Below are 26,087 nucleotides of genomic sequence, written 5' to 3' on the forward strand. Positions count from 1 at the left end.
TTATAGATTTTAGATGGCCTAAAGCTGAACTAACCAGATATTAGATCATCTACTACCGATACCCGGAGTCTAGCATGACAGTAGATGGAGGCCCACGTCCGCTGAAATCTGAGCTCCGGTTAGTCGATCCATGCCGCGCGCTTCCCCAGACGATCATTGACCAATACCGCCTATGTTGTCAGCTCGGACTAAGCGAGGCTGGTCGGCGCCGCAGTTGTGACGAAAGATTTTAATAGAGCGTACCCGCGGCCGGACTCCCGGGCACGGCGCTCAGCATTACCGGCATTCATGAAGCATCCCAGGAGCACCGACTCACCGCCTACAAGCACTCGTGTGCCTGACCTCGACTGATGCTGTTCTGATTTCCTTGCTCATGTCCTTCGTTTCTCTTGCCTCTCGCCGCAGAGCAGAGCTGCTAGCCGTAATTGCGGCCCTTATCTTCATCCCATTGCTGTACTTGCACCAGTCATGGATACCAGAAGCCGCAGTCAGCCATCTCTACCCAAAACCTGGAGAAGATCTAGCTCACGGCCCTGATGGCAATTCATCTCCATTGTTCGCCCCTGAACTTGCGTGTCGCCACCTTCCCGGGGCAGAAGATGTTCTCGTCATTTTGAAGACCGGTTCAACTGTGTCACACAAGAAGCTTCCTATCCACTTCAACACTACTTTCCGCTGCATTCCGCACTGGATTGTGTTCTCGGATCTGGAAGAAGACGTCGCGGGCCATCACGTGCATGATGTTTTGGATGAGATTGACGATAGCGTCAAAAACACGGCCGCGGAATTCCATCTCTACCACCAAATCCAAGAATGGCACGCCGAAGAAATTACGCCGACGGCCATCAACGAGACTTTGCGCAAGCAGGCATGGGACTTGGACAAGTGGAAGTTCCTGCCGCTGGTCAAAAAGGCTCTGCGAACGCGGCCGGAGGCAAAATGGTACTTCTTCATGGAGGCAGACAGCTTTTTGATGTGGTCAAATCTCTTGCTTTATTTGTCCCAGCTTAATACCGACGAATCGCTCTATCTTGGTTGGTCCATTCATTCATTCATTCATTCATTCGTGTTTTGCGTTCACTATCTGTTCACTTCGTTCTTGCTTCCCCTCAGTCACATCGCTGCTCTTTACCAGCAACTGACTACCAGATCAGGAGCGCAAGCATGGATTAGTGACACCGAGTTCGCGCACGGAGGATCCGGATTTGTCATTTCGAACCGGGCCCTTCGCACGGTGGTTGAAGAATACACGGCTCGTGTTTCTTACTACAACGAGCTCACGCGCAACGAATGGGCTGGGGACGGCGTGCTTGCCAAAGCAATGAAGAATCGGGGCATTCACTTGACAAGAGCCTTTCCTATCGTACAAGGCGAGACGCCGTACACACTGGATTATACCGAGCGCCACTGGTGTTATCCGGTCGTCTCTTATCACCACATGTCCCCTGAGTGGATCCAGACCATGTGGGATTACGAGCAGGAATGGTTGGCAAAGGAGCAAGCGGTCGGTCTGCCCCTGAATCTGCCTAGTGTAATTGAAACTGACAAAATTTCGTAGAACACTACCACCCTCGACTCATCACTGTCAGAGCCAATCCGTCATCGACACGTCTTCGCGCACTTCGTCCAGTCCACCATCTCTTCCGGTGAAAAGACGGCATGGGACAACCTGTCCCCTGACCTAAGCGCCGATGGTGAAACGACGCTCGAAATGTGTAGAGACATCTGCAAGGCTGCCGATTCGTGCGTTCAGTGGCTGTTCACAGCCCCCGGGGACTGCAAGATTGCAAATGTCGTCCGCCTGGGTAGTCGTCCCACAGATGAAGATGCAGTGAAGTACACATCCGGGTGGATGGCGGATCGAGTAGCGGCGTTTGTGGATAAAATGGGACTGTGTCGGAGCGACTGGATCATGCCGAATGCGGGCGCTGTCGCGTAGTATTGTAATGGTGGAAAGATTGTGTCGATATCTTTAAGAGTGAAATTTGAAATCCACGCCTGATTTCGTCAACGTGTTTGGAATCCAAACTCTATTATCTGAACTCCCACTTGCAGCCATCACCTGCTAACAACCACAACTACCATTCATGTTACTACAAACATAAATGTATAAACACATCTATTCGTAACTCACAGCTTTACTCACTGGGTAGAACTAAGGCAACAAGGTACAGCATTCGTCAACTTCCAAAAATCGAGTGTAAATTCATACGGTTCAAAGGAACTTACAATCATCTCCCATTCCCATCACCAACAAAACGATCCCCATCGAGGAACCAAACAACCAACCAGCTAACCAACCACCCCCCGTCCTTATCCGGGCGGCAACCCTCGCCGCGGGTCCACCGGCGTCCATCCTTCCGTCACCCATTACATCCCTGACAGGCACCGCGTCAGTCCCGCTACCTCGGCACTAGCGCCAGGAAACTAAGCTTTTAACTTTGCCAAACGCGGCGATACGAGCTTGAATCAACGACACCTCAACACCTCACCTCGTACGAACCACGCGATACACGAATACGAGGCGCCGGTTCGTCCGGTTTTCTAGCTGACATTTATGCTGCAATGGGTGCAAGAATTGGATGATAGACACGTATGAATGGATGAGGTGGTTGGATGGATGGTCAATGTCATTGTTCCTCTCTTCTATCAGAATTTTTCGGCCATGCTGGCCGTAAATGGTGCAGTTGTGCACAGTTCGCATCATCCGAGACGACGCCTGACAACTTTTCCTCCCGACAGCCCAGTCTACTTCGTAGCCCAGCCCGACTGTGCCAATGCAATCTATAGTAAGTCGGTCAAAAACTCCCGTCAGTCGATCAATCATCATCGCTTTCCTAGGGGACCCCCCGCCGTTGATGTGTAGCAAAAAAGAGACGAAAAAGGGGGAAAAGACACGCTCGCCTCGCTGTGCCTAATCTGGGGTATACAACGCCGATTGCTGTTGTCTCTCGATAACACCATACCTGTCTGCCAGCCCGAAGCAAGCTCCCCGCATCCAGATGCGCTCGCTCCGCTTGCAAAGAAAAAAGATTCAAAGAATTAGAAATGTTAGAAATCATATACATCGGACGCTAGACGAAGAACAGAATCACTTGCGCGCCGCCTTGGCGCCGACCGAGTTGGTGCGCGAGCGGGTGGGCTTTGCGAAGCTCTCGTGCGTGTTCACGCGGTCAATGTCGTACGGGCTGTTGTCGTACGCCGCCGTTCTCGCACTGCGCGTCGAGCGCGCCGAGCGATTCGACTCGGCGCTGTGCTTCTTGCGCAACTCGTTGTGGCTGCGCTTACGCTCACTCTCCTGCTGCTTCTCCTTCTCCGACTTGATCGTGGCGAAACGCCCGGCTTGAGGCTGGTGCGATTCGTCGTCATACGAGTAGTCGATGGCCTCAGCTTCAGCCTCTGCTTCGCGCTCCTTGGCGTCTTCTTCTCGAGAGTGCTTGCTCGCGTCGTCGCCCGTCACGGGTGGAGCGTCGTCCTCCGTGGCTGAGTCGTCTTGCTCGTTGGAGGTCGCGCGCAGCTTAGCGAGGAAGGCAGCGGACTCAGCGGCAAACTTGCAGCGCGTGCGGATCGCGGGACCGTACTTGTAGAAGAGGAACGGGAATGGAACACAGGCGAGGGCGAGGAAGGCCGGAATGCTGGATGCCCAGTGGATACCAAGGTCGGCGTACATGTAAGAGGTGAAAAGCGGGAAAGCGGCACCAAAGAGCGAACGCAGCACGGCGTTTGCGGCGAGGACCGAAGCGGCGAAGATGGTGTACGCATCGATGAGGTAATTCATGATGGCTGCAATTCAGGTTAGACAAGGGTCCTCGAATGTCTTGGCTGAGGTCATCCGGCAAATGCACAAGGTTATGCCAGCCAGATGATCCCAAACCTAGTCAAAACGTCAGTCGGGTGACACTTACACAGGAACACCAAAACCATGCCAAATCCAAAAGGAGCGCCTGCCGCTACGCTGGCAATCCAGTGGATGCCTGGATAGTTGGTCCACGCAAACCAGAAGAGACCGATCGGGATGGCAAAGGCGCCAATTATGCAAGGCGGCAGGCGAGCTTCGGGCGGCGCAAAGCCAGATGGGTCCTCTTCGGCCGCCTTGATGTAGCGCTTGTTGTCGTAAATGGAGTATGCGATGCTGAAAAACATGCCCACAGCCACACCGAGGAAAGAGAGGCCACCTATGCCCTGGGACCATCCCCTGACCTGCTGGTAGACAATGGGGAATGCAGCGAACATCATGTACAAGGTTCCGTAGCTGGACGACAGGTTAGCACATTGTCTTTAAATTGGATTCTCCAGCACTTGCATGATGGCCATGTAAATGGATAGCAGCAGGACAATGGGCTCCCTGAAGAGTAGAATCCATGGCCGGGATAGGGAAGACTTAAAGGCTTCGGTCAAGGTCACCTTGCCCTGGTCATGGTCTGCCTTGCTTCGGTAGACCTTGCCAGTCATCTTGGACAGCCTCTGGGCCCTTTTGCGGAGCAGGACTGGGGCGTAGGTTTCGGGAACGATCAAGCCGCACGCAATGCAGACAACGGCGGTGAAGATTGCCATGACGCCCTCGATCCAGCGCCAGCCAACACTCTCGCCGACAAATCCACCCACGATTGGTCCAATGACGGGACCCAGGGAGGGCATGAGACTGAAGATGGACATGGCGAGACCGCGTTCGGACGCCGCGAAGCAGTCTGCAACAACTCCGCCGGCATTGGTAAGCGGAGAAGATCCAAAGGCACCCGCAAAGAACCGGAGGATGATCAGTGTTTGGATGTTTTGGGATCCGGCAGCACCAGCGTTGAAAGCGGTGAGCATGGCGTATGTCCCGAGGAAGGGGATTTGTCGACCGAACAGTTCTGAGACAATGAGCGGCGTCAAGAGCAGGGAAGCTCTGGTCTACTCACCACTGCAAGGAGCCCACACGAGAGGACCAATGGCGAAACCGAGGACGAACAGCGAGACGCCCAGGATGGCAACCTCCTTGCCGACGCCGAGATCCATCATCATTTCTTGGACACCGCCCGAATATGCAGAAGAGACGAAAGCGACGGCGAGCGTAGAAATGGCAACGGAGATACATACGAGCCACCTGAGGGTCTGCGACCATTGCATTGGATTCCTGGGGTCATTTTGGATCCAGGTGACGATGAAGGGGTCTTCGTCAGTGCCGGAGCCTGAGTAAGACGCGTTGACAATGTCGTCGGTCACGACGCCTTGATCAAAGACCTGTTTGAACCAGGGAATTGGCGCGGGCCGTCCCGACTCGAGGTCCTTGGATTCGTTCCCCATGGTCAGGGCGTAGCGCCGAGACGTGGGGTGGATGGGATGAAGTGGGGGAGGGCGACGGCGAGAGGCGCGAAAGAAAGGGTGATCGACGGGGTGGTCCTGGTCTGGGGAATGCGGGAGAACAGAACAAGAGAGCGAGCGAGCAAGCGGAAGGGAGGAGAAGACGGCGATGGTGTGAGAAGGCGAGAAGAGGAGAGGAGACAGCAGGTCTGGAGATAGATATAAAGACGGACAAGGGACGGACGGGCATAAGAGTCTGATGCGTCATAGCGCGAACGGGGTCTGGTGCATGTCCGGGTGGCTTTTGAGAATCGAAAGGCCGCCAGAGCCGAAGCGCTGTTGTGCAACAATAATACCACTAGGGGGCCGGCCATACAGAACTTCCCCTTCGGGCTTCGCGCCTTTCGCTCGGATCTTCGGCACCGTCGCCCGATGCCTCCCGTCTAAAGTCCGTCTGTCTCCGCCTCTTGCACAATTCCTTTTCCCTCTCCACCTCAGTCTTTTCCGTCCATTCCTCTCCGCCTGCTCATCAACCCGTCAGCACTCGATTCCCACCGTCACCTGTGCCTCTGCCTGACCATGCCACGTCCCATCTGCCGCCACCGGCTCCTTGCCTCGGTTACCGAGCGTCTCCCCGCCAGAAACGTCGTACCCTTTTTTTTTTTTTTTTTTTTTTTTTCTTTTTGGGCACCTACAACCCTCAGGTCAGGTCTGCTTCACGTCGGCTGCTCTTTTCTCGACCTCATTTCAACATAGCAACTTCTGCTTTGTCCAGACCCCCAACACGTCCACGAATGATTCACGATTCCAGTGGGTCGACCGCCTCGTCTCGGCCGTACTCTTGCTCACGGACATCAGCCCTCAAAAACCTAGCCTTGCAAACAATGTCCACACCTGGGGGCCACAGCCGCGGCGACTCCGGTGCCGAGGCACGACTAAACAGCGAACACAGCGCCAGGGCCCAGACACACCTCTCCGTCCTGCTGGTTCCGCCCTTCTGGACCCCGAGCACCCCAAAATCTTTAAATGGAATCCATTCTGCATCATGCCATAGCAACATCTGCCCAAGTACGTATGCAGCACGACAAGCGCCGGACCTGCGGCTGCCTGCATCCTCGCCGCCGAACGCTTCATGAGGAAGTGAAAGAGTACATGCAGGGGAAAACATCTATGCTGCGGACATTCTAGGACACTGCTCCGACCTCGACACGCTGTTGTTTGGTGCCCGGCCCACTCCAGATCAGTCGCGTCAAGCGTCTGTGTTGGTCCAACCTGCCTCTGAACTGCTCCACCAACTCACCATCCCAACGGCTCGACAATGACCACTGAGACAGCGCTCGCGCGGAGCTCCCAGAAGCCAAATGTCCCTGCGCTCCCACAGGCTCCCCAGGTTTTTCAGCCGTCTCCCTCTGCGCGTCCCATGTCGCACAAGCTTCTGGCGGTTCAACCTGTTCCTGATGTCGCATCTCTCCATTGCGCCTCCGGTCCGCCATGCGCTTTACCAGCGCCCTTGCCATGATTCCAGTCTCTGGCAGTTTCTCCAAGGCCGCCTGGACCTCGTGGTCCCCTGGTGTCGGACCGTCCTCCGCAAATTCCAGCAGCCCCTGCTCCAACTCCCTCACTGCCTCGCGCCGTATGCCCAGCGCCAGCGCTGCTTGATAAACGCCAACCCTGCTCTCAAACTTACCCTTTGCTCGCAATGGCGCCGCCTCGGACAGTAGACAGGTGCTCAGCATCCAGTCGACGACGTGGTCCAGCGACTCGGGAGCTGCAGCGTTGACGGGCAAAGTGACAACTTCTTCGCCGCGCCCCCTGGCCAGCTGCAGCGCGCAAGTTTGCGAGAGTGTGAAGAGCATGCGGCGTGGCAGACAGGGCTTGGTGTGTGGCTGCGAGGGCGCACTGGAGAATGGCAGGCTGATGGCAACGACTGTGCCGCGTTGCAGAGCCGCGCGCGTATCAAGGTCGGCGACGAGAATGTTGGGGATGTGGTTGGCCATGCCGTCTGCGTATGCAAGAGTAAGTTTGCCGTATCAAGTTGCTCGGCAGCTGTGTGGAAGGTGAGTGTCGCCAGCAAACGGGAGCGCTGCTGGTAGGTATGGTACCTAGGTTGGATGCACGCGTACGCACGCATGTTATTATTCAACAACACTCTCCATTCCTCCCCTCTCCAGCCCTGCCAACACATCAGCAGTCCTTTCTCTCCAGCTAGCCAGCAGACAAAGAAGCGAAGAGCAAATGTACAGCTCGTGAGCAACAAAAAAAATAAAAAAATAAAAAAAAATTACACGCTGTGTAGACCCATCTGCGGTAGGCTCCAAGACACACGCCCTGGTCACACCTTCAACAACCACAAGTAGCGTGTGGGCGTGTGCATGAACTCATTTCTTTTTACTCAAGTACACTGTGGACGTAGCCTGACCTAGATCAAAGGTGTAAGTGCATGTGTGATTCTTTAAAAAAATTTTGATTCCACCACATGGCGTGAGATGTGCACGGCATGACTGTCTTGCTACCTTATCCTCCACCTGAGCCTGCACACCACTACGAGGGCTTTTTGGTTTACTCTCCAAAACGCATATGAATTGGACAGGCAAGATGAAAAAAAAACTGTGTGGAAGGGAAGTGTGGTTAAATGCTTTCCTTTACTTTCACCTTCCTGATTCCAACCACTGGGAGTTCATTTCAAACACTTTTGACTCCTCCATGCATTCCCTTCTCCATAGGTATTCACACTGGACACTCTGTCCACAAAACCATTGTCCAATCCCTCCATATTGTTCCCCCCTGTTCCCCCTACCACCTATCCCCTCCCCTAACCGCCTTCCTCGCTCCTCAAACCACCTCCCCAACCATCCCCAACGCCTCCCACCCGCGCGCCTTCCACGGCGCCAACCAAACCGTGCGCTGCGCATCCGCCACGCTCAGTCCCTCGGCCGCATACGCCTGCGCCAGTTCCTCAGCACCCGCATCGCCGCGCGGCGGCACGCTGCGCTGAGCCGTCAGGAGCGCCATTTGCGCTGCGTGCACGGCGTATTTTTCCGAAATGGCGTCAGTGTTGGTGTTGGTGTTGGAAATTGTGGCTGCGTCTGCGTCTGCGACTTCGGATAGCAGACGCCAGCCCAGCGGCGCAGAGGGCTGTAGGAAGACGGATTGTTGGGCTGCGGAGAGGGAGGGTGCGGGAGAAGAGGAGGTAGAGTTGGAGGAGGTGGATGAGGGGGAGAGGGCAGACATGGCAAACAAGACCTTGTCGACCCGCGCGCGCGTGTGCGCATCAACGCCTTCACGCGCACGTATGCCCATCAAATTGTCCCGCAGCGCATCCAAGGTATCCGAATCCGCCTTGTCATCTACACACGCCATGGCACCGAGCAGCAGCACAGCGCCGACGTGGTCTGGGTGCGCGGCGACGGCGTCGAACAGCTGCGCACGCGCCACGTCCTTTTCTTCCGCACCGCCCTTCGCCCACAGCACTTCGGCCAGCGCGCACACCACGTCCGGCGCCGACCCCGACTCCTCGAGCGCCGAGCGGAATGCGCCGATGGCGCCGTCCATGTCTTGTTGGTAGTACGATGCCAGACCGACCGTGAGGCGCGCGCCAAGCAGCACTTTGCGCCGCACGTTGGCTGGCATGCCCGTGTCATCGTCGGTCAGCAGGTCAAGTGCTAGCTGCGCGTCGTCGACGGCGGCTGCGAAGTCGCCGGATGCCAGCCGGTTACGGGCGAGGTCGGCTTTGGCCTGCGCGAAGCGAGACAGCGTGGCGGGCGATTCGGAGACTTCGAAGTCGGACTCGGCGGTTGCGCAGATGGATTCGAGGGCGGCTGTTGCGGCGGCATAGGAGCCGACGCGCTCCAGGTAAAGCGCTGCGAGGTGAGCGTGCGGGATGTCGGTCGGGTTCTGCGAGCGCACTTGCTGCAGCGCGAAGAGCGGTTGGATGAGGTTCGTGATGTTGTTGGAGGCTGATTGCGAGGAGAGGAGATGATCAAACGTGGATGCTGCGTACTGTCGCTTGACTACCAGCGACGACGAGTCGCTGATTTCGAAGGCGTGCGTAAAGTGCGACAGAGCCTCTTTGCTGTCTCCCAAGAGCACGGCAATCAATCCCTCTCCCAGCCAGGCTTGAGCGTAATCAGGATCCGTAGACTGCGCCCTGGAAAAGGCCATGTGGGCGAGCTCGTAGTCGTTTTGCAACATGTACAAGACGCCGAGGTTGGTCCACGTCTTGACGTTTCTCTCGTTGAGATGCAAGCTGCGGACAAACGAGTGCTGCGCAACCTTGGGGTTGAGTTCGGTCGTAACTATTCCAAGCGCGTTCCAAAACTCCGTGTTCGACGCCTCCAGCTCAATGGCTCTCTTAAAGCAGCGCATCGCGGCTTTGATTTGCTTCAGGTTCGTCTTTCCCTTGGAGATGGGGTCGACGTCTTGCTCGCAGCACATGTGCGCTCGCAATTCTGTCCATCCCAAGTTGTACCACGATACGGCTTGAGCATGTATGTCCTGAGAGCAGGCGTGGATGGCTCTCTTGTGAGCCAATACGGAAGCCTCAAGGCACTTTCGCAACAGTTCAGCCGGAGACCCTGCCTGTTCCGTCAGAGACTGAAGCTGAACTTGACCAATTCCATCATTCTCGGAAAACAAATCAAACTGTGCCGTATCGAAATCAGTCTCGAGCAGCGACTTAAGACTTGCCAAGGGCAACTTATCCAGGCCACTCCGCACCCAAGTGAACAGCGAGCAGGCATCGCCAACCGCTTTCCAAAGGTTGAAGGCCTCAGCCTTGTACTCGGCCACCTGCCTGGCAACCTTCAAGGCGTCCACGGCGCTTTCGGTGGCTTTGCCAAAGAAGCCCGTCTCGAGCTGCCGCCACCCTCTCTCGATAAGCGTCTGCAGCAAGGCGATCGAGACGCCGAACTCTGCCGGTCTCGTCTCAAGGACTTCCTTGTACGAGTCAATCGCCTCGTCGTATTGCCCAAGCTCGCGATTGACGTTGGCGAGCATGTACTTCGTGAACCAATTCTCTGCTGGCCGCTTCATGTGCATGCCGTCGGTCGGCTCCTCTGCATACCGGAAGGTGCGCAAAGCCGAGTTGTAGCGGCCCGAGTTGTGGTAGCTCTCGCCCAACCCAACGTACGAGTTGTAGTCGTCAGGGCTGATGCGGAGAGCAGAAAGGAAGGAAATGATGCTCTTGTTGTATTCTTGCTTGTTCATCTGGACGATTCCAAGTGCCGAAAAGGGCCAGCTGACGCCCTTTTTCTTGGATCCTGGAGATGGACGACACTTGCCAGAATCAATTGCCCGTTGAGCAATCACTTCAACAATGTCCCAGTCGCTCTGGTCAGCAAACGAGCGAGCAAGGCGTTCAGCTGCTTCGAGTTCCGACGGTGAAAGCTCAAAAGCCTTTTGAAAGCACTGTCTTGCCCGCTTCTTGTCACGAACGTAGTCGGAGTAGAAGATGCCCAGGCTGGTATAGGCTGGAGGGAGGCTGGGATCCGTTTTGATTGCTTGCAAGAAACTGGCATAAGCACCCGTGCGGTCTTTGCGTGCTTGTCTTGTGGGATCGATCTCCCAGATGCAAATACCAATGCGGTATAGTGTGAGGGCTCGCAGCTGGCGGGATCTTGAGTCTGTTGTCTTCATCATCTCAATATATTTCTCCAGCTCGGCCAGTGCAGTCGGGTGGTCTCCGTTGAGTGCTTTGCACCAGGCAGCCTCAGCTCCAATGCGAGCATTTTCCGGGTCCCGTTTGAGCGCCCTGCTCAAAAAGTCTATCGCTTCGGCATAATTTTCCTCTTCCTCGTAGATGAGGCCAACGCCGATGAGTGCGGGAGTGAAGGAGGGTTTGCGTGAGAGCATGTCGTTGAAAATCTCCTTGGCTTCAGGGTGGTTCTTTGGAGACTGGTAGTGGATGAGGGAAGTGGCAAGAGTGCTGTTGATGACGTCTCTCGAGTTTTGCAATGCAAGACCAGACTTTTGGGATTCTGCCGTGAGCAGCTTGAGGCCTTTCCTAGAGACCTCCATTGCGCTCTCGTACTCTTCGAGATGCAGGTAGTATTCTCCCATGAGCCTGTGCGCCAACACGGAATGCTTTGCATCATCGAAGCCGTCGGTCATGAGCAGGAGGCGATCTTCGGGACTGAGAGGGAGCTCCTCTTCCTTCTTCTCGTCATCCTCATTTTCCTGGGGCAATTTCAGAGGGAAAGGGGTGATGTCGCTGGTCAAGTAACCCTTCAAGAGTCGAGACAAGCCATCGCCAGGGAAAAACTCTACGAATTCTCGGACGACGTTGGCATCGTATTCTTGAAGAGTCTCCACGTCCATCCACTCGAGCTCAATCTCCCAAGCTAGCGCAAAAGGATGTTTGATGATGACCATGCCGTGTGCCAGGTCAAGAACCTCCGCCCTCTTCTTGTGCTTATCCTCCGCGGTCAGTACTGACAGCGTCTCGTACGCCCGTTGTAGCAGCTTCTCCTCGTACTGCCTCCTAATCTCATCATCATTTGTCCAATCAATCACACTCCGGTAAATGTCCTCGAGGTCGCTCCGCCCGTAGACCTCTCTCTTGACTTCTGTTGTGACCTGGGCGACCCTTGCACCCAATCTCGTCCTTCTCTCACCAATCTCCTTGTTGACGCGTTGCTTCTCTTCCTCCTCTAATATCTCGGCTATGCGGGTGTAGGTATGCGATGGGTGCGGGATGCGGCCTTCGAGAGACGTGTAGACAGGACTGGTCGGTAGGTAGACTTCGAGAGCGCGCTTGTAGTGAGATTTTGTGCCTTGCAAGCGCGCAAGATCAACCACCTTGTCAAGAGCGGTTTGCGCCTTGTGTGCATCGTCACTACGGGTGGATTAGCTGTGGAACAGACGCGTGCCAACAAAGCGTACCCATTGACATATATCTCGGCCAGCTTGAGTCCAACCTTGACGTATTCATCCAGCTTCTTCGCTCCTTGGGCTTCATAGAGGCTGCGCAGACCGAGCCAGGCCTGATCCTCGTCGGGCTTTATGCTGGTAGCATCCGTGTACGCCTTAGCCGCGTTTTCCGAGTCACCCTTCTTCTCGTAGGCTCGTCCGAGCATGAGCTTCGCAAAGTAGTTCTGGGGATCCGCTTCCAGCACGACCTGCGCCTGGGCGGCCGCTTCATCCCAGTTCTGTGCGTCGAGTGAGGCCTTTGCGGCCTTGAGAGCTGCTTTAGCGCCGGGTGCCATCGTGTCGAGGTGAAACGGATATTCGCGAAAGGAGAGGTGTTTTGTGCGTCGTCAATCTCAACGGTCCATTTCAAGCGCGACGGCGTGGGAAGACGCAGCGCGAGTTTGTTATGGATGATGATGTTGTTGGCGGAGGTCTGGCAGCAAAGAGGGCGGCCGAAATTCCGCCCCGCTGCTAGACGTCATCAGTTGAGGCTGTTGGTTGGGCACTGGACACGCAGCACATTGAACCAAAAGCACATGGGAGCCGATGTTGAGGTTTCAACGTTTGGAGAGGCTATCAGCAAAAGACATGCAAAAAGTCTCTTACCCAAGTGCTTCAAAATGTAAATCAAAATCGGCCATCATGTGTGCAGCTACTTTCTCATCCATGCATCCGATGCATTCTCTCAGCCCTACAAGGCCCGTTCCGTTAGTCTGATGGACCGGAGCACACACATCGACAATCACGAAGCCGATTCAGGAAGCAGAAAAAAAATTCCTCCATGCCATAGACGCCAAAACACCCACCCGCATAGCGACCGATCCCAGGGATATATACATGCACGATCCATTACACGATTAGTTCCCGTCCTGGCTTTGAGCTGTGCCCCTCTCTTTGCTGGGCGTCTGCACGCCAGGTTTTTCTCTATGCACCGCAACCTCCATGACGCTCAAAGCGCTCTCTCCCGCCGATGGCACGCTCATACCCAGCAGCCGCTGCGCTGCTGCCCGGTGGCCCGAGTCGCCATGCGCCGGACTGTCGCGCCCCGAGTCAGCATCGCTGGGGGACATACTGGTAATGCTGGCCCGCCGCCGCAGCCACGCCACGTCTGCACACCGCTTCGCCAGCCGGATTGTCGTCTCGTCGTTGGCCTCAAAGTGGCGCCACGGGTTGTCATTGGTCTGGCTGAGGTATTCCAGCGTCTTGAGGAGTTCTTCGGGCTTGTAGTGCGGCGGCCGGTTGACCTGGCTGTTGGCCAGCAGCGGGTGTAATACGCGCAAGTATGTGTGCTTGATTGCGCTCGAAGTGGGGTCGTCCGATGGCAGGTCCAGCAAGTTTCGGATAATTATGTCGATTAGTACATGTAGGTCGTTGGTGTAAAAGTAGTCGCACGTCTTTTCGTTCAGAAAGACCAGGTAAAGCAGCTTCAGAATCAGCAGGGTCAAGGACGCTTCCGTTTCGCGATTGAGAAGAAGAATCATGTTTTCGCCGAACGTCTTATAAATGTGTCCATGCGTGGAAAGGGCTTTGATGACGCGGTTGGTAAGAGGGACTGGAGGAGTTGGAATATTGGCGACAAAATATTGCTCATTCAAAACGAGCTGGCGAGTGTATTAGCAGGGAGGATTGGCGAAGGGAACGTTGCGCTTACAATGACTCTGATGACGTGGTACGAGTACGGGTCGTTGGGATCGTCGTACAATTCTTCGACAATCTGGAGCAGGTAAAGCACAAAAGTGTCGTCGACAACGGCTTGTTGCAATTAGCCGGACATCCAACAGCAGCTCTGCTGATTCTTGGCTTACCCAAATCTTCCCAAGTCAAGCGCTGGATGCGGGACATTTCATAGAGCAGTTGGAGGAGCGATCGATGCAGGTCCTTGTGCTCCGCAGCATCGATTGTCTTGATGAGCTCAACCAGTCTGGGAAATGCCCCCTCTGCCTTCATCATGTTGAAGACCTGCTGTTCATTGTCGTGTTGGCCGTCCAGCAGCAGGACCGAGGAAACGAGTTGCAGCGTCGGCGGTTCATCCTCCTGTTGGTCGTCAGGCCGCCTACAGTCAAGAGAAATTCAAACATAGCCGCCTTACCTGGAGGAGACAGTATACGAATTGCCGGCGCACATACTCCTTGTTCTTGACAAACAGCGCTGTCCCGAGTAACTTGTAGACGCAGCGCTGAATGTCGTCTTCGGTTTGGAGGTATTCCTCTGAAAGTGTCAACCAGGGCGCCGTCTCCTTGGCAGCAGCGGGGGGGCATACCCTTGAAATTGGTCGAGAAGCTAAGGTACGAGCGAAGGGAGTTGTCTATGGCTTGCGAAGAGTCGCATGGCGCGGACAGAATGTCGTCGAGCTCTGCGGAGCGGGTCAGCTAACGGCGGAGGAGCAGTTGCGTGGACAGTTTGGGACGCGCGCACCCTCCCAGAATTGCTCGGCATTATCGAGGCTGTATGACACCTCGAATTCCATTCTGTTGCTGGCGCGCAAGATGCATCGTCCCCAGGACAGGCACGAGGACAGGCGCGGCGGGCCAGGGCAGGGTGGGAGAGTTGGTGAGTGGCAGAGAGAGAGACTGGAGTGCGCGGAGGTCGAGGAGAGGTCGAGGAGACCAGCGAAGGGCTGGACACGGACATGGATCATCGCCCACCCACATGCACGCGAGGGCGCCGGTCCCACCCACATCGCCCGAGGAACGCTGCCACCATGAAACTCCTGTGGCATGAGACACACTGCTCGCCACTGGTCTACGATCCACCTGGAGCGTTGAATGTCCCGTCAAATCCATCACTTCGGTTGGTGTACCACATTCGACAACAAAGACCCTGATCGCGTTGCTACATCTACTTAATCTGAAGCTCCTTGTAAACCAGCGCCAAAAGCAATCCACCAGTCCGACTCCAGAAACTCTCAAAACCTCTCCGCATGCCAGCAAAGAGAGTGGCAAACTGCGCCTAGAACCCAAACCCTCCAGGAAACTGGAACCCACCACCGGGGAATCCGCCGCCAGCTTGGAATTTGAACGTGCCTCCAGACCCTTGCCGCATGAAGAATTGCTGGCCTCCGGGACCCTGTCCGAAAGGCGAACCATGGAACGGGTTGCTAGCCTGCTCGTGGTCGTTGGGGTCGTCGCCGCGGTCGAAGCGCGCCTTCAGCTCAGGGTCGCTGAGTACCTCGTATGCTTCATTGATGCTCGCCATCTTCTTTTGCGCCTCCTCAGGGGTGATGCCCTCGGACGACGCCTTGTCAGGATGATATTTCTTGGAGAGCTTGCGATATGCCTTTTTGATTTCCCTTTCGTCGGCGTCTCTGCTGACCCCTAGGACCTTGTAGTAGTCCTTTGACTTGGCCCTCTTGAGCAGATTTTGCGCCTTTTGCAAGACCTCTTGAATCTTGCGTTGTAAGGATTGGTTGCCCTGTTCCTTTGCCTTTTCCAACGCGTCGTTGAGGGTGTGGATGGCAGGCTCGAATTCATCTGCATCAATCTTGCGCTCCGCGTCTAGGATGAGACCGTGAAGGTTGTTGGGATTCAGCTTGACGGCTTCCGTACACGCTGGCCCCGCACGCTTCTTGTTATTCATCTCGACATAGGCTTCACAGGCCATTTCCACCAGATCAACATGCAGTCCCTCGGGCGATTTGGCGTGAATGTATCCTTGCTTCTTGAAGTCCTCGGTGTCGTGCTTGACATCGTCAATCAGACCCGCATCATCAGCAGACTTGACGAGAAGCTTCACAGCGCTCGCAAATTGTCTCTTGTCCATGTGGCCCTTGGCCTTCTTCAGCCTCTTGTCAATGGCCTTTTCCCGCTTCATGAGCTTCATACAAGCTTTGGAGTCGGGATCGGACTGCAAACACTTGCGAATCTGCGACAAGCCCTTGTCGGTTTCGCCAAGCGAGTAAAACGTCATGGCGGAGCTTTGGAGGTGCGGCTCAATGGATCCAGAATGAATCTGCAGAACGCGCTGCAAGTCGTTGACACCCTCAGCGACTTCACTCTTTTCAAACCGACATCGCGCTCGCCGCCTCCGGAGGTCAACATTCCCCGCGGCGACCATGATGGCGATTCCAGCGTTTGTAACACAGCTCTCCCAATCTCCTCGGGCTTCGGCGTCGGCGGCGAGAGCGGCGGCGCCCTCAGCTTCTTCAAGTTCGGAAACCTCGTGGCCTGCTGGCTTTCCAGCCTTGGTGTAGTCCGCCTTTGCGGCGGCCCATTCGCCATGCCAACCCTTAAGCTTTGCTCTTTGGAGAAGGGCACCTTCAAAGTCGGGCTTGATGGCGAGGACGCGGTCAAAGTCTTGCCGGGCCTGGTTGTTCTTCCCGAGGGAGAGGTAGGTGGCGCCGCGCTTGAAGATGGTCAAGTAGTCTTGAGGGTTCCGAGAGACGGCGGCGTCGAAGAAGGCGAGGGCATCGTGTGCATTGCCGGCAGCCAGGTTCGCGTTGGCAGTAGATATGAGCTCGGAGACAGGCGTGTCTGGTGGGATGTTGGAAGGGGAGAGGGCCAGGGCGAACGGGATAGCCCCGAGGGCCAGTGCACACAGTTGGAGGCGCATGGTCGAGGGGCGCGGAGTAACGAAAAACGAGCGTGACAGTAGAGTATGAAGGGACTGGGCAAGGGCAGGTTTAATAGAGCAGTGAGCGGTTGAGTCGGAAGTGCGTGGAAGAGGAATGGAAATAGAATGAATGAGCTTGAGCATGATGAAAGCTGGCCAAAGACAATGTTGGGTGCACGGGCCCGCGGCTACGCTTATCGATCGCGCCGCGAGAGAGAGAGAGAGAGAGAGAGCGAGACGCGTTGCAATGGAACTACATTAAGCCTTGCGGGTGGATCATTTGAGATCTGATTATCTGGAGTGTATCTGTGGAATTTCCCTGGCGTCTGTTCGTCGAGTTAAGCTGGACTTGATCTGGTGCTGGTGGTGGAACCGATGGAACTCAGCCTCAGCCCCTTCAGCCTCAACGCCACAGCCTGGAGGCCCCCGGCCCCGTCCCTCGCAGCCAACCCGACGATCCCTGTCTCCTCCCGGTCCCCCGCGCTCTGCACATCTGATGACGACCGTGACCGCCTGCCTGCCCTGCCTACATGTACCTACATGTACGTCTCCGCTTTCGTACCTCGGGCGCCTTTTCCCTCTCCTCGCAGCCTGTTCGCCTTCATTCTCCATCTCGTACCTCCCTCCCATCGCCATCCTATTATCTCTATCGCCTTGACTCCGCCATGTCCCCGCTGCGGCTGCGCGTCGAAGGCCGCCACTTCCGGGACCCACACCACCGCGAGGTCACTCTCCACGGCATCAACGTCGCCGGCGACGCCAAATTCCCCGCAAATCCAGACCTGCCATCTCACATCCCCGACACTTTCTTCGACGCCGACCATGTCTCCTTTGTCGGTCGACCCTTTTCTCTCGAATCCGCCCACGAGCACTTTCGACGGCTGAAGCGGCTCGGGTACAATGCAATTCGCTACATTTTCACATGGGAGGCCATTGAACACGCAGGGCCTGGCAAGTACGACGAGGAGTTTATCCAGCACACCATAGCTGTGCTTCGAATCGCAAAAGACTATGGCTTTTACATTTGGATGGATCCACATCAGGACGTCGTGCGTATACTACCGCTGCCAATTGCGTCAAGGACTCAAAGCCTTCTAATATTTACCGCAGTGGTCTCGATTTACTGGTGGCTCGGGCGCTCCATTGTGGACCGTATACGCCTGTGGACTGAACCCGCGAGCTTTCGACATTACCGAGGCAAGCCTGGTCCAAAACACCTACCCAAAACCTGAAGAATTTCCCAAGATGATATGGTCTACGAACTACACGAGAATGGCATGTCAATTGATCTTTACGCTCTTCTTTGCTGGTCGAGAGTTTGCACCCAAAGCCATCATCAACGGCATGAACATTGAGGATTACTTGCAAAAACACTTCATCGACGCCTGCAAGCACTTGGCCCAGCGCATCCACGAGGCCGAGGACTTGGAGAACGACGTCGTCATTGGATGGGAAAGTTTGAACGAGCCCAACCGTGGGTTGGTGGGCTACCAGGACATCTCAGTCATCCCCGACGAGCAAAAGCTGCGCAAAGGAACAACGCCGACAGCATGGCAGGCCATACTCACAGCATCGGGCCGAGCATGTGAAGTCGACACGTGGGATTTTGGAGGCCTTGGCCCGTACAAGTCTGGATCAGCTTTGGTAGATCCAGAAGGGCAGTCAGTTTGGCTGCAGCCCGATTACGATGAAACGCATTACGGCTTCAAGAGAGATCCGGGCTGGAAATTAGGCGAATGCTTGTGGGCTCAGCATGGCGTTTGGGATCCATCGTCGGACACACTGCTCAAAAAAGATTACTTCTCCGAGGATCCCTCCAACGGGAAGTCGATCAACTACGAATATTTTACCAACAAGTGGTTCATGCGGTACTACAGAAGACACCGGGAAGCGATTCGTGGAATTTTCCCCGAAGCAATCCTATTCTGCCAGCCTCCTGTCCTTGAAGTCCCGCCGAGTTTGAAGAATACGGAAGATGACGACCCAAACATGGTTTTTTCACCCCACTACTACGACGGCATCACCCTCATTACCAAAAAGTGGAACCGAATATGGAACGTCGATGTTTTTGGAGTCCTTCGCGGCAAGTACCTCACCCCAGCTTTTGCCATCAAAATTGGAGAAACAGCCATCAGGAATTGCTTCCGCGACCAGCTGGCGGCCATCCAAGCAGAGGGCACCTCCTACTTAGGGGAGCATCCTTGTGTCTTTACAGAATTCGGAATCCCCTACGACATGGACGACCGCTATGCCTACAAGACTGGAGACTACTCGAGCCAGATTGCTGCCATGGATGCCAACCATTTTGCCCTGGAAGCAAGTCACGCCGCCGGCTTCAGTCTGTGGGTGTATTGTGCAAGAGTAAGTGCATGGAATTACTTTTGCACGCCATAACAAACTTTGGGAGGACCCAGACTAATTGATTACAGAACACGCACAAGTGGGGAGACCATTGGAACGGGGAAGATCTCTCCATCTTCTGTTTGAACGACCCCGAGTTGCCAATGTCAGCCTCTCCGCCGCAAACGGCAGATCCTGAGTCGCCGGCCTACTCTCGGAGTCAGTCTATGGACACAGCACGAGTCTCGCCGTCAAACATCAAACAAACATTGTCAACCGAAAGTATGACAACAAGCGGGTCTGGAGCTGGCACCGGGGCATCAGACAAGGTCGGGTATCGAGCTGCGGAAGCTTACCTCCGCCCTGCTCCCGTGGTTGTTTACGGAATTCTTCAGGATTACGTTTTTGATCTTCGCAATTGCACCTTTTCTCTTTCACTGAAAGCACCCAACTCAACCCCTGCGGACCTACCGACAGTCATTTTCCTTCCCGACTGGCACTTCCCGCCGGGAAGCACGCAAATCGAGGCCAGTGGAGGCAAATGGACCATCAGCGTGGACGAAGAGGAGGGCGGCTTGATCCAGACGCTCAAGTGGTGGCATGCGGATGGGGAGCAAAAGATCAAGGTCCAGGGAGTCAAGCGGCCGCAGGGCAAGGCGCAGGGCAACGGCGAGGACGAAGGGTATTTGGAGCAATGTCAGCAAACGGCAGGGCGGAATTGCATTGTCATGTAGGCCAAGGTAGCATGCGGAGGGAGTCAGGTAGAACGGAACTGCATCCATGGAAACATAAATGATAAAGGTGAGCTGAGCAGGTGACTGCGCGTAGAGAGCACGGAGCACGGACCAAGCCTCGACTCGCTTCCTTGGGTCGCCGGTGCTCTTCATCGTCTTCTCATCAGCCGCAACACCACACATTCGGCCTCTCCCCAACATGTTCGCCCTCGCCCTCGTTTGAGTTTTGCCTGCTGCTATGACGACTCGGCTCGCAACTCCTTTGCCAACAATCGCTCTCCGCCTCCCACCAGCCTTGACTTGACGCCGCCCGCTTCGTGCTTCTACCTGACGGATACTCTCTCTCTAGTCCCAGGTACACATACTCCGCTCCCAAAGCTTGACTTTCCACCGTCGATTGAATCTTGCGAGCTTTGGATGCCCTGCTGACATTTGACCGACGCCAGCTTGACTATCGCCGCGTTTGCTTCCTCTCTCGCCACCCTCACGTTTTTGTCCTTGCTCGACCATGGATCCTTTCAGCGCGGCGCCAAACGGCAGCGGCGCTTTTAACGACGAAGCCTTCTCCCGGGTTCTTGAAGCCCTCGACGTCACCTACCAGCGGGGCTCGACCAACGCGGCCCGACATGAAGCCCAAGCATATCTCGACTATGTCATGCATGTCCCGGAAGCTCCGCAGTACGGCTACCGCCTCGCTTCGGACCCGTCATCGCCGGTCGAAGTCCGATTCTTTGGCCTTCGGCTGTTAGAGAATACCATCAAGTATCACTGGGAAGAGCTTGAAGAGTCAAAGGCCAACGGGATGCGCAAGGGTGTGATAGAGCTGGCCGCGGAAGCATCTCAACAAGTTCCTCAATATGTGCGCAACAAGATTGGTCAGTTGTGGTGCGAGATCGCCAAGCGCTCGTGGGGCTGCGAGTGGATGGACATGGATGCGCAGCTGTGCGAACTCTGGGCGCGGAGTTGCGAGCATCAGAGTCTTGTGCTGTACATACTGGAGACGCTTGCCGAAGAAATATTCAACAAGGACGATCCCGTCGCCAGCATACGCGGTGGCGACTTGGGCAAGGCTTGTGTCAATATCTTCACTCCCGCCAGCACCCTTGAGGAGCAGCTGCCTGGTCGCGACACCGATTTCAACGTCAGATGCGGCGAGGACGGTTGGGTACAGCGCATCTGCAATTCCGTTGACGAGTGTTTAAACGGCCATCGGGTTCTAGACGAGAACATCTGCGACATCGCCGTCAGGGCCCTCAATACGTTGCGTGCGACTATGCCGTGGCTGATTTCCAAAGCGATCTACAAAACAGGGAGCATATACCACATTGGAAACGCACTTGCCGTGGCCATGAATTTCCTCCAGGCCCTCGAGTCCAGGGATAATGAGGACATGAACAGATTATTGTCCGAGCGCGCAGCATCCCAGAAAAAGAGCATCGACGGCATTCGAGGAGAACTTGAAGAGCAACTAATAAGACTCGAAACCGTGAGCTTGCCAACGCCCGAATTTGTGACCAAAGCTAACATGTGAAGACTGCCGTCGAAGTGCTTTGCACTGTCTATACTCGCTCGGGCTTTCAAGACCAAGACATCGTCGAGATTTTGTGCCCAATGCTCGCCTCTGGCACTGTCAACCAGTTGAACGGAATTTACAAGTGGACTGCGAAGGAGCTGGAGAAGGACATCTTTGATCTGCCAAAGCACACCCTTCTCAAGAAGCTTTCCGAGGTAAGTCTTTCATCTCGCGGTAATCTCTTAGATCTCTAAGTTTTCTGCAGCTGCTGTCGCATCTCGTCGGCTACATTGAATCAAAGCCGCACGCTATCCCGCCTGACTGCGACCTTCCTGGTTTCCTTTCCTTTCTCCTCGAGGTTTTCCGCCATCCAAGTCTCACAGTATCTATCCCAGTCTTGCATGCGTGGACGAGGTTACTGCGCGTCCGATCTGTACGAGACTCACCTGTAATGCTCCAGCTGATCCCCGGTCTTCTGGAGATAGCACGTGAACGCCTTGTCCGATACGAGGCGTTCCCAGAGGACTCCGATGACCCGACCTTTGTGTTGCTTCATGAGGACATTGACACTGTTCCAGAGAGGCATGCTTTTCTTGGTAACTACCGCCGCTACTGCGTGGACATTGTCGAAATCATTGTCCGCAAGATGCCCCAGGACGCGATGCAGCACATTCTAATCCAGGCAACCAACGTGTTCCAAAACTTGTACAACGGCTTGCCGCCTTTCACGCCGCAGACCTTCTCCAAGAATGCGCCTTCAGTCCTCCGCGTGGATTCGCAAATCACAGTCATCGATGCCGCTTTGAAGGGCTACTTGAGGGGTCTGGACCACCATTACGATCCCGTGTTGCGCACAGAGGAGGAAAGAGCCGAAGCGATGCGGGACGCTTTTGAAGCATGGTGCCAGGAAATCCTTCAGCTCCGATTCGAAGACCCGGAGATCAACCGGAAGATCATCCAGCTCATGGTTACTTTTGCAACTCGGGCCTTGCAGACCAAGCCCAACTTTGCTGTCCAGGTGCTCTCTTACATTCTTAATATTCCTATCCACGATGATGCATCAGCGCCCCAGTACTCAGAGGCAGCCAAGGGTCTTGATCAGGCCTGCACTGGAGAGATGCAAAGGCTTGCCATGACGTTTTCAGACGATTTTTTAACAATCTACAAAGGACTAGAACAGGAAATCAACAAGAATGTGGCCAAGAGGCCCAACGACGAGCGATTCAAGCTGGGCTACACCGCGTTTCTCTTCATCATCAACCACCGGTCGACGTCAAGGGATAGAAGTTTCCAGGACGCGCGTTTGCAACAAATGATGAACCAGGTCAAGGCAGGCTGGGGAAATCCCCAAATGGCAGAGTCTCTTTCCTCATTCCAGTCCTTTTGCGACATGCTTGGCCTAGGCAACATAGCGGACTTCCTCGCTGCCAAAGGCTTCCATCAGGTCACGGAATGGGCCTCTCAACAACTCGACGCCGAAGGTCAGGCCAGACAGGCTGAAATATTGGCTCAATTCCAACGGTTCCCCCTCCGTCTTACCAAAACTCTTCTGAATGCATCAACGGAAAAAATGGTAGAAAATACTCAAACACACGCTGTTTCATGCCAGCTTTGGGCTGATGTTCTGCCCACCATCCTCCCTTCTCTGCTGCAGTTTATCAGCCACGCTCAGGCATTTATGAACATTCAAAATTGGTCGCATCTGCCTCACGAGATGCAGCTCGTGATGAAACGAGTGCTGACAGATCGCTTTTGGCAAGCGGGCATATCGACTGAAAGCAAGGATGATTTCTTTGCTCGAGTCAGTGGAAGCAAGTCTTCTTACGAAGGCTTCGCCTCGACTGTGCGTGGGACTGTTAGGCAGATCCGCGAAGTTTGCTACTACATCCTCTACGGATTGGCCAAATTCCGGGTACACTTCTACGCCATACCTGACCTTCCAGGTGCCCTCAGCCGCGCTCTCTACGAAAACGCCGAAGCTCTTTCTGCGCACCATGTTTCTGTCCTGCTCAATGTTTCGACTCAACTGATTGACGGCTGTCCAACTGAGCTGCGCCCGCAGTTCCTCCCACCGATGATCTCGAGCCTCTTCATGGCTCTCAACTCCAAAATTGGCAACGAGTGGGAGGTTTTGAACAGGCAGATTGAAGAAGCGGCCGCTGCGGACAACCTCGGCGATGAGATGAAGAACGAGAGCATCTTGCGCCAGCTAACACATGCTGCCGTGTTGCTCATGTCTCTTTTACTTGAAGATCATCGAATGGGTATGCGCGGAGTCACCGCCAGTGCGACTTCTGGATGGCTTTCCACTGACACCTCTGGACCAGATGCCCATGACCGGTCGAGATCACAGCCCAAGGAACAGCGCATGTTGACTTTCATTATCGGCACACCGGAGATTCTTGAGCCTATGCTCATGTTCTGCAAAACCGTCATCCGCGTCCGCGACACGCGTTGCGTCTCGCTGGTCTGCCGCCTTTTCTTGCGCAGCGTCCTGCCTCGCTTCAAGGAGCCATCCCCCGTCCGCGATTACGTCTGCCGCGACCTCCTCCGCGCAGCCATCACTTCCCTCCACGAGCCCGCCTTTGTCGACGCTCAAAAGGACCTCGCCTCGCTCATATCTACCATCATCAACCTCGACCCCGACACCACAACCGCCATCATCCTCGAGCTCCCGGGTCTCTCTAACCGTCCTGACAAGGTCGATCGCTGCATCGGCAGATTGCGGCAAACGACGTCGGAGCGCATTCAGCGTGGCCTGGTCCTTGACTTGCTTTCCAGCTTGCGCGGCGTCAGCATCCACGAGCAGGGCAAGATCGAGCGCGCGCCGGTCAAGAAGCCCGCCGTGCAGGAACAGTACATGGCGGTGGAGCACCAGCCAAACATTGTTAGGGGCGGCAGTCCCCAGCTGGACGGCATGGCTGAAATGTTCGGCTGAAACGCCTCGTCTCTTTTACCCCTCTCCCTTTGTCAACCCATCAGACTAGAATCTGCGATACAGTCTCCTTTCTCACTTCCTCTCTTTCATCTGTCAATCCGACTCTTTCATTTTTCTCTTTCAAGGCGCCTGTCTGTTGCACAACGGCTGATTGGAAGCGCCTCCTTTTTCCTGGGCCGCCACAGCAGCGAAGAACGAACTATGTGATTCTCTTCTTGGTAGATTGCGCGCGCGCGTGCGGCACACGCTTCGTGTTCGGGGTTTGGGTTGATGCGATGGACTTTTGTTCGAAGGAAACTGCTTCTACCGTTGCTGCTGCGAGCGGAAGATGAAAGTGATATCCCGGCGGTTGGTTGTGTTTTGTCCGCGCTTCTCCTCGTCTTTTCCCCCCTTTTGTTTGTTTCCCCTTCGTCTTTCTGCGATCGGATGGTTTGTGGTGCCCCTTTTGTCGCTTTGATTAGTGCAGTGGCGCTACGGTTGTGTATATGGGTAGTCGGCACAGTCAGTCAGTCAGTCAGTCAGTCAATCGGCCCAATTAGTGGTCTTTGTGGACAGGAGTATGCAGATTTTCCGCTTGTCGTGCTTGTGAGAGAATAACGGGGGACAACCTTGTGTTACGTTTGCATTTGACCGGGAGATTCAAATCTGAAGTTGCAAGTCAGAATGAAATCTTGAAATTTACGGCCGTCAAAATGATAGATGCACGGCCAATTCGAACTCAAAAGCGGATGAATCGATCCAATATATACCCGGTCTATTTGAAGACAACATGAACATTTACCCCCATGAAATGCTCAGATCTACTTCTTCCTTTTGTCCATCTTGGATTTCAGGTGCTCGACTTTTGCCATGAAAGCAGCATTAGAAAACGCATTTCCATCCTCGTCAATATGTGTGGATCCCAAGTAGGCACCCAAAACGTTATGCAGAGTAACAGAGTTGATGTTTTTATGTGTCGGGACTGTGCTCTACTGGTGGGCTCCTGCCCTGAAATCGGTCACGAGGGGGGTTCATTTCGAAGACTTAGTTATCGACTCACTTGACAGTCATATTCTTGATTCCCGGATTCTACTCTTGCTGTCAGTCTACAAATTTTGGCTCTGTCCTCGTTCATTTGATTACCTGTTCCTTCAACTGCTTTGTCGCCGCCTTCAAGGCAGTGGTCCAGTTTGGCGACAAGTCGGACCTTTTCACTTTGCCTTTGGTGGCAACTGTGACGTCGCTGATTGAGGATGCATAGCTGTTGTTGCTCGTCGTTGAAGTGCGAGAAAGAGACAATGATACACAAATTGCAAAAGACCGCGTCGATAAAGTTGGAATCACTGAATTATGTAGAAGCTGATCTCTGTCTGTCTCGCATCAAGAACGCAGTCTTTTAATTGCTCTTCAACTCCAAAGCGCGCCCGTACGACAATTACGACAGCTTCTCCCTTTTCTCGAAGTGGACCGAGATACTGGACTGCAGCAGTCGACAACCTATCGCTTGAATTCGTCGCCTGGGTAGGCTTCTTGCATGTGCTCATGCCGGAGCCTGTTTGAATAAACACCAGTGAGATTTGCTCCGATCATACCAGCGCTTGTATTTGCACTAATCTGTTGTTTGCCCCGTGACGTTTAGCGCCTTGGAAGGCACAGTAGACATGATGAAGACTGGTTTTTCGCTTCCGCCATCATCCCGTACGGTAGAAACTGTTCTGGACTGAATCTCGAAGTTGTCTTCGACGACATCAACGACTCGCGATGCGGGCATTTGGCTTGAACTCCACAGCCCAGTAGAATCAATTTTGACAAAAAAGACACACGAGACGACTTGAATCTTGGTTCT

At 54.8% G+C, this 26,087-nt stretch overlaps 10 protein-coding genes across 10 annotated transcripts; 5 read left to right on the plus strand and 5 right to left on the minus strand.

Moving 5' to 3' along the window:
- Nucleotides 1–107: 107 nt before the first annotated feature.
- Nucleotides 108–2,134, plus strand: IWZ02DRAFT_145236 (uncharacterized protein). Its single transcript, XM_066761823.1, has 3 exons — nucleotides 108–118; nucleotides 183–1,504; nucleotides 1,559–2,134. The coding sequence occupies exons 2-3, from the start codon at nucleotides 374–376 to the stop codon at nucleotides 1,937–1,939; spliced, it is 1,512 nt and encodes a 503-aa protein (XP_066626651.1). The 5' UTR covers nucleotides 108–118; nucleotides 183–373; the 3' UTR covers nucleotides 1,940–2,134.
- Nucleotides 2,135–2,612: 478 nt separating this feature from the next.
- On the minus strand, nucleotides 2,613–5,577 carry IWZ02DRAFT_443477 (major facilitator superfamily domain-containing protein). The gene is made up of 4 exons (XM_066767027.1): nucleotides 4,902–5,577; nucleotides 4,304–4,853; nucleotides 3,906–4,252; nucleotides 2,613–3,783 (listed from the first exon to the last, which is right to left on the minus strand). Exons 1-4 carry the CDS (start codon nucleotides 5,284–5,286, stop codon nucleotides 3,092–3,094), a joined length of 1,974 nt encoding a protein of 657 aa, XP_066626652.1. The 5' UTR covers nucleotides 5,287–5,577; the 3' UTR covers nucleotides 2,613–3,091.
- A 62-nt stretch (nucleotides 5,578–5,639) lies between these two features.
- On the minus strand, nucleotides 5,640–7,280 carry IWZ02DRAFT_479548 (uncharacterized protein; the record flags this gene model as incomplete). The annotated part of the gene is made up of 3 exons (XM_066769092.1): nucleotides 5,640–6,218; nucleotides 6,255–6,411; nucleotides 6,584–7,280. 3 exons carry the CDS (start codon nucleotides 7,278–7,280, stop codon nucleotides 6,083–6,085), a joined length of 990 nt encoding a protein of 329 aa, XP_066626653.1. The 3' UTR covers nucleotides 5,640–6,082.
- Nucleotides 7,281–8,093: 813 nt separating this feature from the next.
- Nucleotides 8,094–12,774, minus strand: IWZ02DRAFT_145288 (uncharacterized protein). Its single transcript, XM_066761825.1, has 2 exons — nucleotides 12,163–12,774; nucleotides 8,094–12,115 (listed from the first exon to the last, which is right to left on the minus strand). Exons 1-2 carry the CDS (start codon nucleotides 12,483–12,485, stop codon nucleotides 8,116–8,118), a joined length of 4,323 nt encoding a protein of 1,440 aa, XP_066626654.1. The 5' UTR covers nucleotides 12,486–12,774; the 3' UTR covers nucleotides 8,094–8,115.
- Nucleotide 12,775: 1 nt separating this feature from the next.
- On the minus strand, nucleotides 12,776–14,792 carry IWZ02DRAFT_145287 (uncharacterized protein). Its single transcript, XM_066761824.1, has 6 exons — nucleotides 14,605–14,792; nucleotides 14,450–14,542; nucleotides 14,279–14,397; nucleotides 13,995–14,223; nucleotides 13,841–13,941; nucleotides 12,776–13,790 (listed from the first exon to the last, which is right to left on the minus strand). The coding sequence occupies exons 1-6, from the start codon at nucleotides 14,654–14,656 to the stop codon at nucleotides 13,047–13,049; spliced, it is 1,338 nt and encodes a 445-aa protein (XP_066626655.1). The 5' UTR covers nucleotides 14,657–14,792; the 3' UTR covers nucleotides 12,776–13,046.
- A 64-nt stretch (nucleotides 14,793–14,856) lies between these two features.
- IWZ02DRAFT_443484 (DnaJ domain protein) lies at nucleotides 14,857–17,058 on the minus strand. The gene has a single exon (XM_066767028.1). The coding sequence runs from the start codon at nucleotides 16,879–16,881 to the stop codon at nucleotides 15,139–15,141; it is 1,743 nt and encodes a 580-aa protein (XP_066626656.1). The 5' UTR covers nucleotides 16,882–17,058; the 3' UTR covers nucleotides 14,857–15,138.
- A 190-nt stretch (nucleotides 17,059–17,248) lies between these two features.
- IWZ02DRAFT_443486 (glycoside hydrolase superfamily) lies at nucleotides 17,249–19,991 on the plus strand. Its single transcript, XM_066767029.1, has 3 exons — nucleotides 17,249–17,786; nucleotides 17,848–19,098; nucleotides 19,167–19,991. Exons 1-3 carry the CDS (start codon nucleotides 17,268–17,270, stop codon nucleotides 19,809–19,811), a joined length of 2,415 nt encoding a protein of 804 aa, XP_066626657.1. The 5' UTR covers nucleotides 17,249–17,267; the 3' UTR covers nucleotides 19,812–19,991.
- A 29-nt stretch (nucleotides 19,992–20,020) lies between these two features.
- IWZ02DRAFT_145363 (armadillo-type protein) lies at nucleotides 20,021–24,397 on the plus strand. The gene is made up of 4 exons (XM_066761826.1): nucleotides 20,021–20,166; nucleotides 20,258–21,297; nucleotides 21,345–21,539; nucleotides 21,590–24,397. Exons 2-4 carry the CDS (start codon nucleotides 20,320–20,322, stop codon nucleotides 24,260–24,262), a joined length of 3,846 nt encoding a protein of 1,281 aa, XP_066626658.1. The 5' UTR covers nucleotides 20,021–20,166; nucleotides 20,258–20,319; the 3' UTR covers nucleotides 24,263–24,397.
- IWZ02DRAFT_145364 (uncharacterized protein) lies at nucleotides 24,398–24,895 on the plus strand. The gene has a single exon (XM_066761827.1). The coding sequence runs from the start codon at nucleotides 24,533–24,535 to the stop codon at nucleotides 24,857–24,859; it is 327 nt and encodes a 108-aa protein (XP_066626659.1). The 5' UTR covers nucleotides 24,398–24,532; the 3' UTR covers nucleotides 24,860–24,895.
- A 99-nt stretch (nucleotides 24,896–24,994) lies between these two features.
- IWZ02DRAFT_145387 (uncharacterized protein) lies at nucleotides 24,995–25,537 on the plus strand. The gene has a single exon (XM_066761828.1). It carries the CDS (start codon nucleotides 25,205–25,207, stop codon nucleotides 25,490–25,492), a length of 288 nt encoding a protein of 95 aa, XP_066626660.1. The 5' UTR covers nucleotides 24,995–25,204; the 3' UTR covers nucleotides 25,493–25,537.
- Nucleotides 25,538–26,087: the final 550 nt, after the last annotated feature.

Source organism: Phyllosticta citriasiana (assembly GCF_038021145.1).
Source record: "Phyllosticta citriasiana strain CBS 120426 chromosome Unknown IWZ02scaffold_2, whole genome shotgun sequence".
NCBI lineage: Eukaryota > Fungi > Ascomycota > Dothideomycetes > Botryosphaeriales > Phyllostictaceae > Phyllosticta > Phyllosticta citriasiana.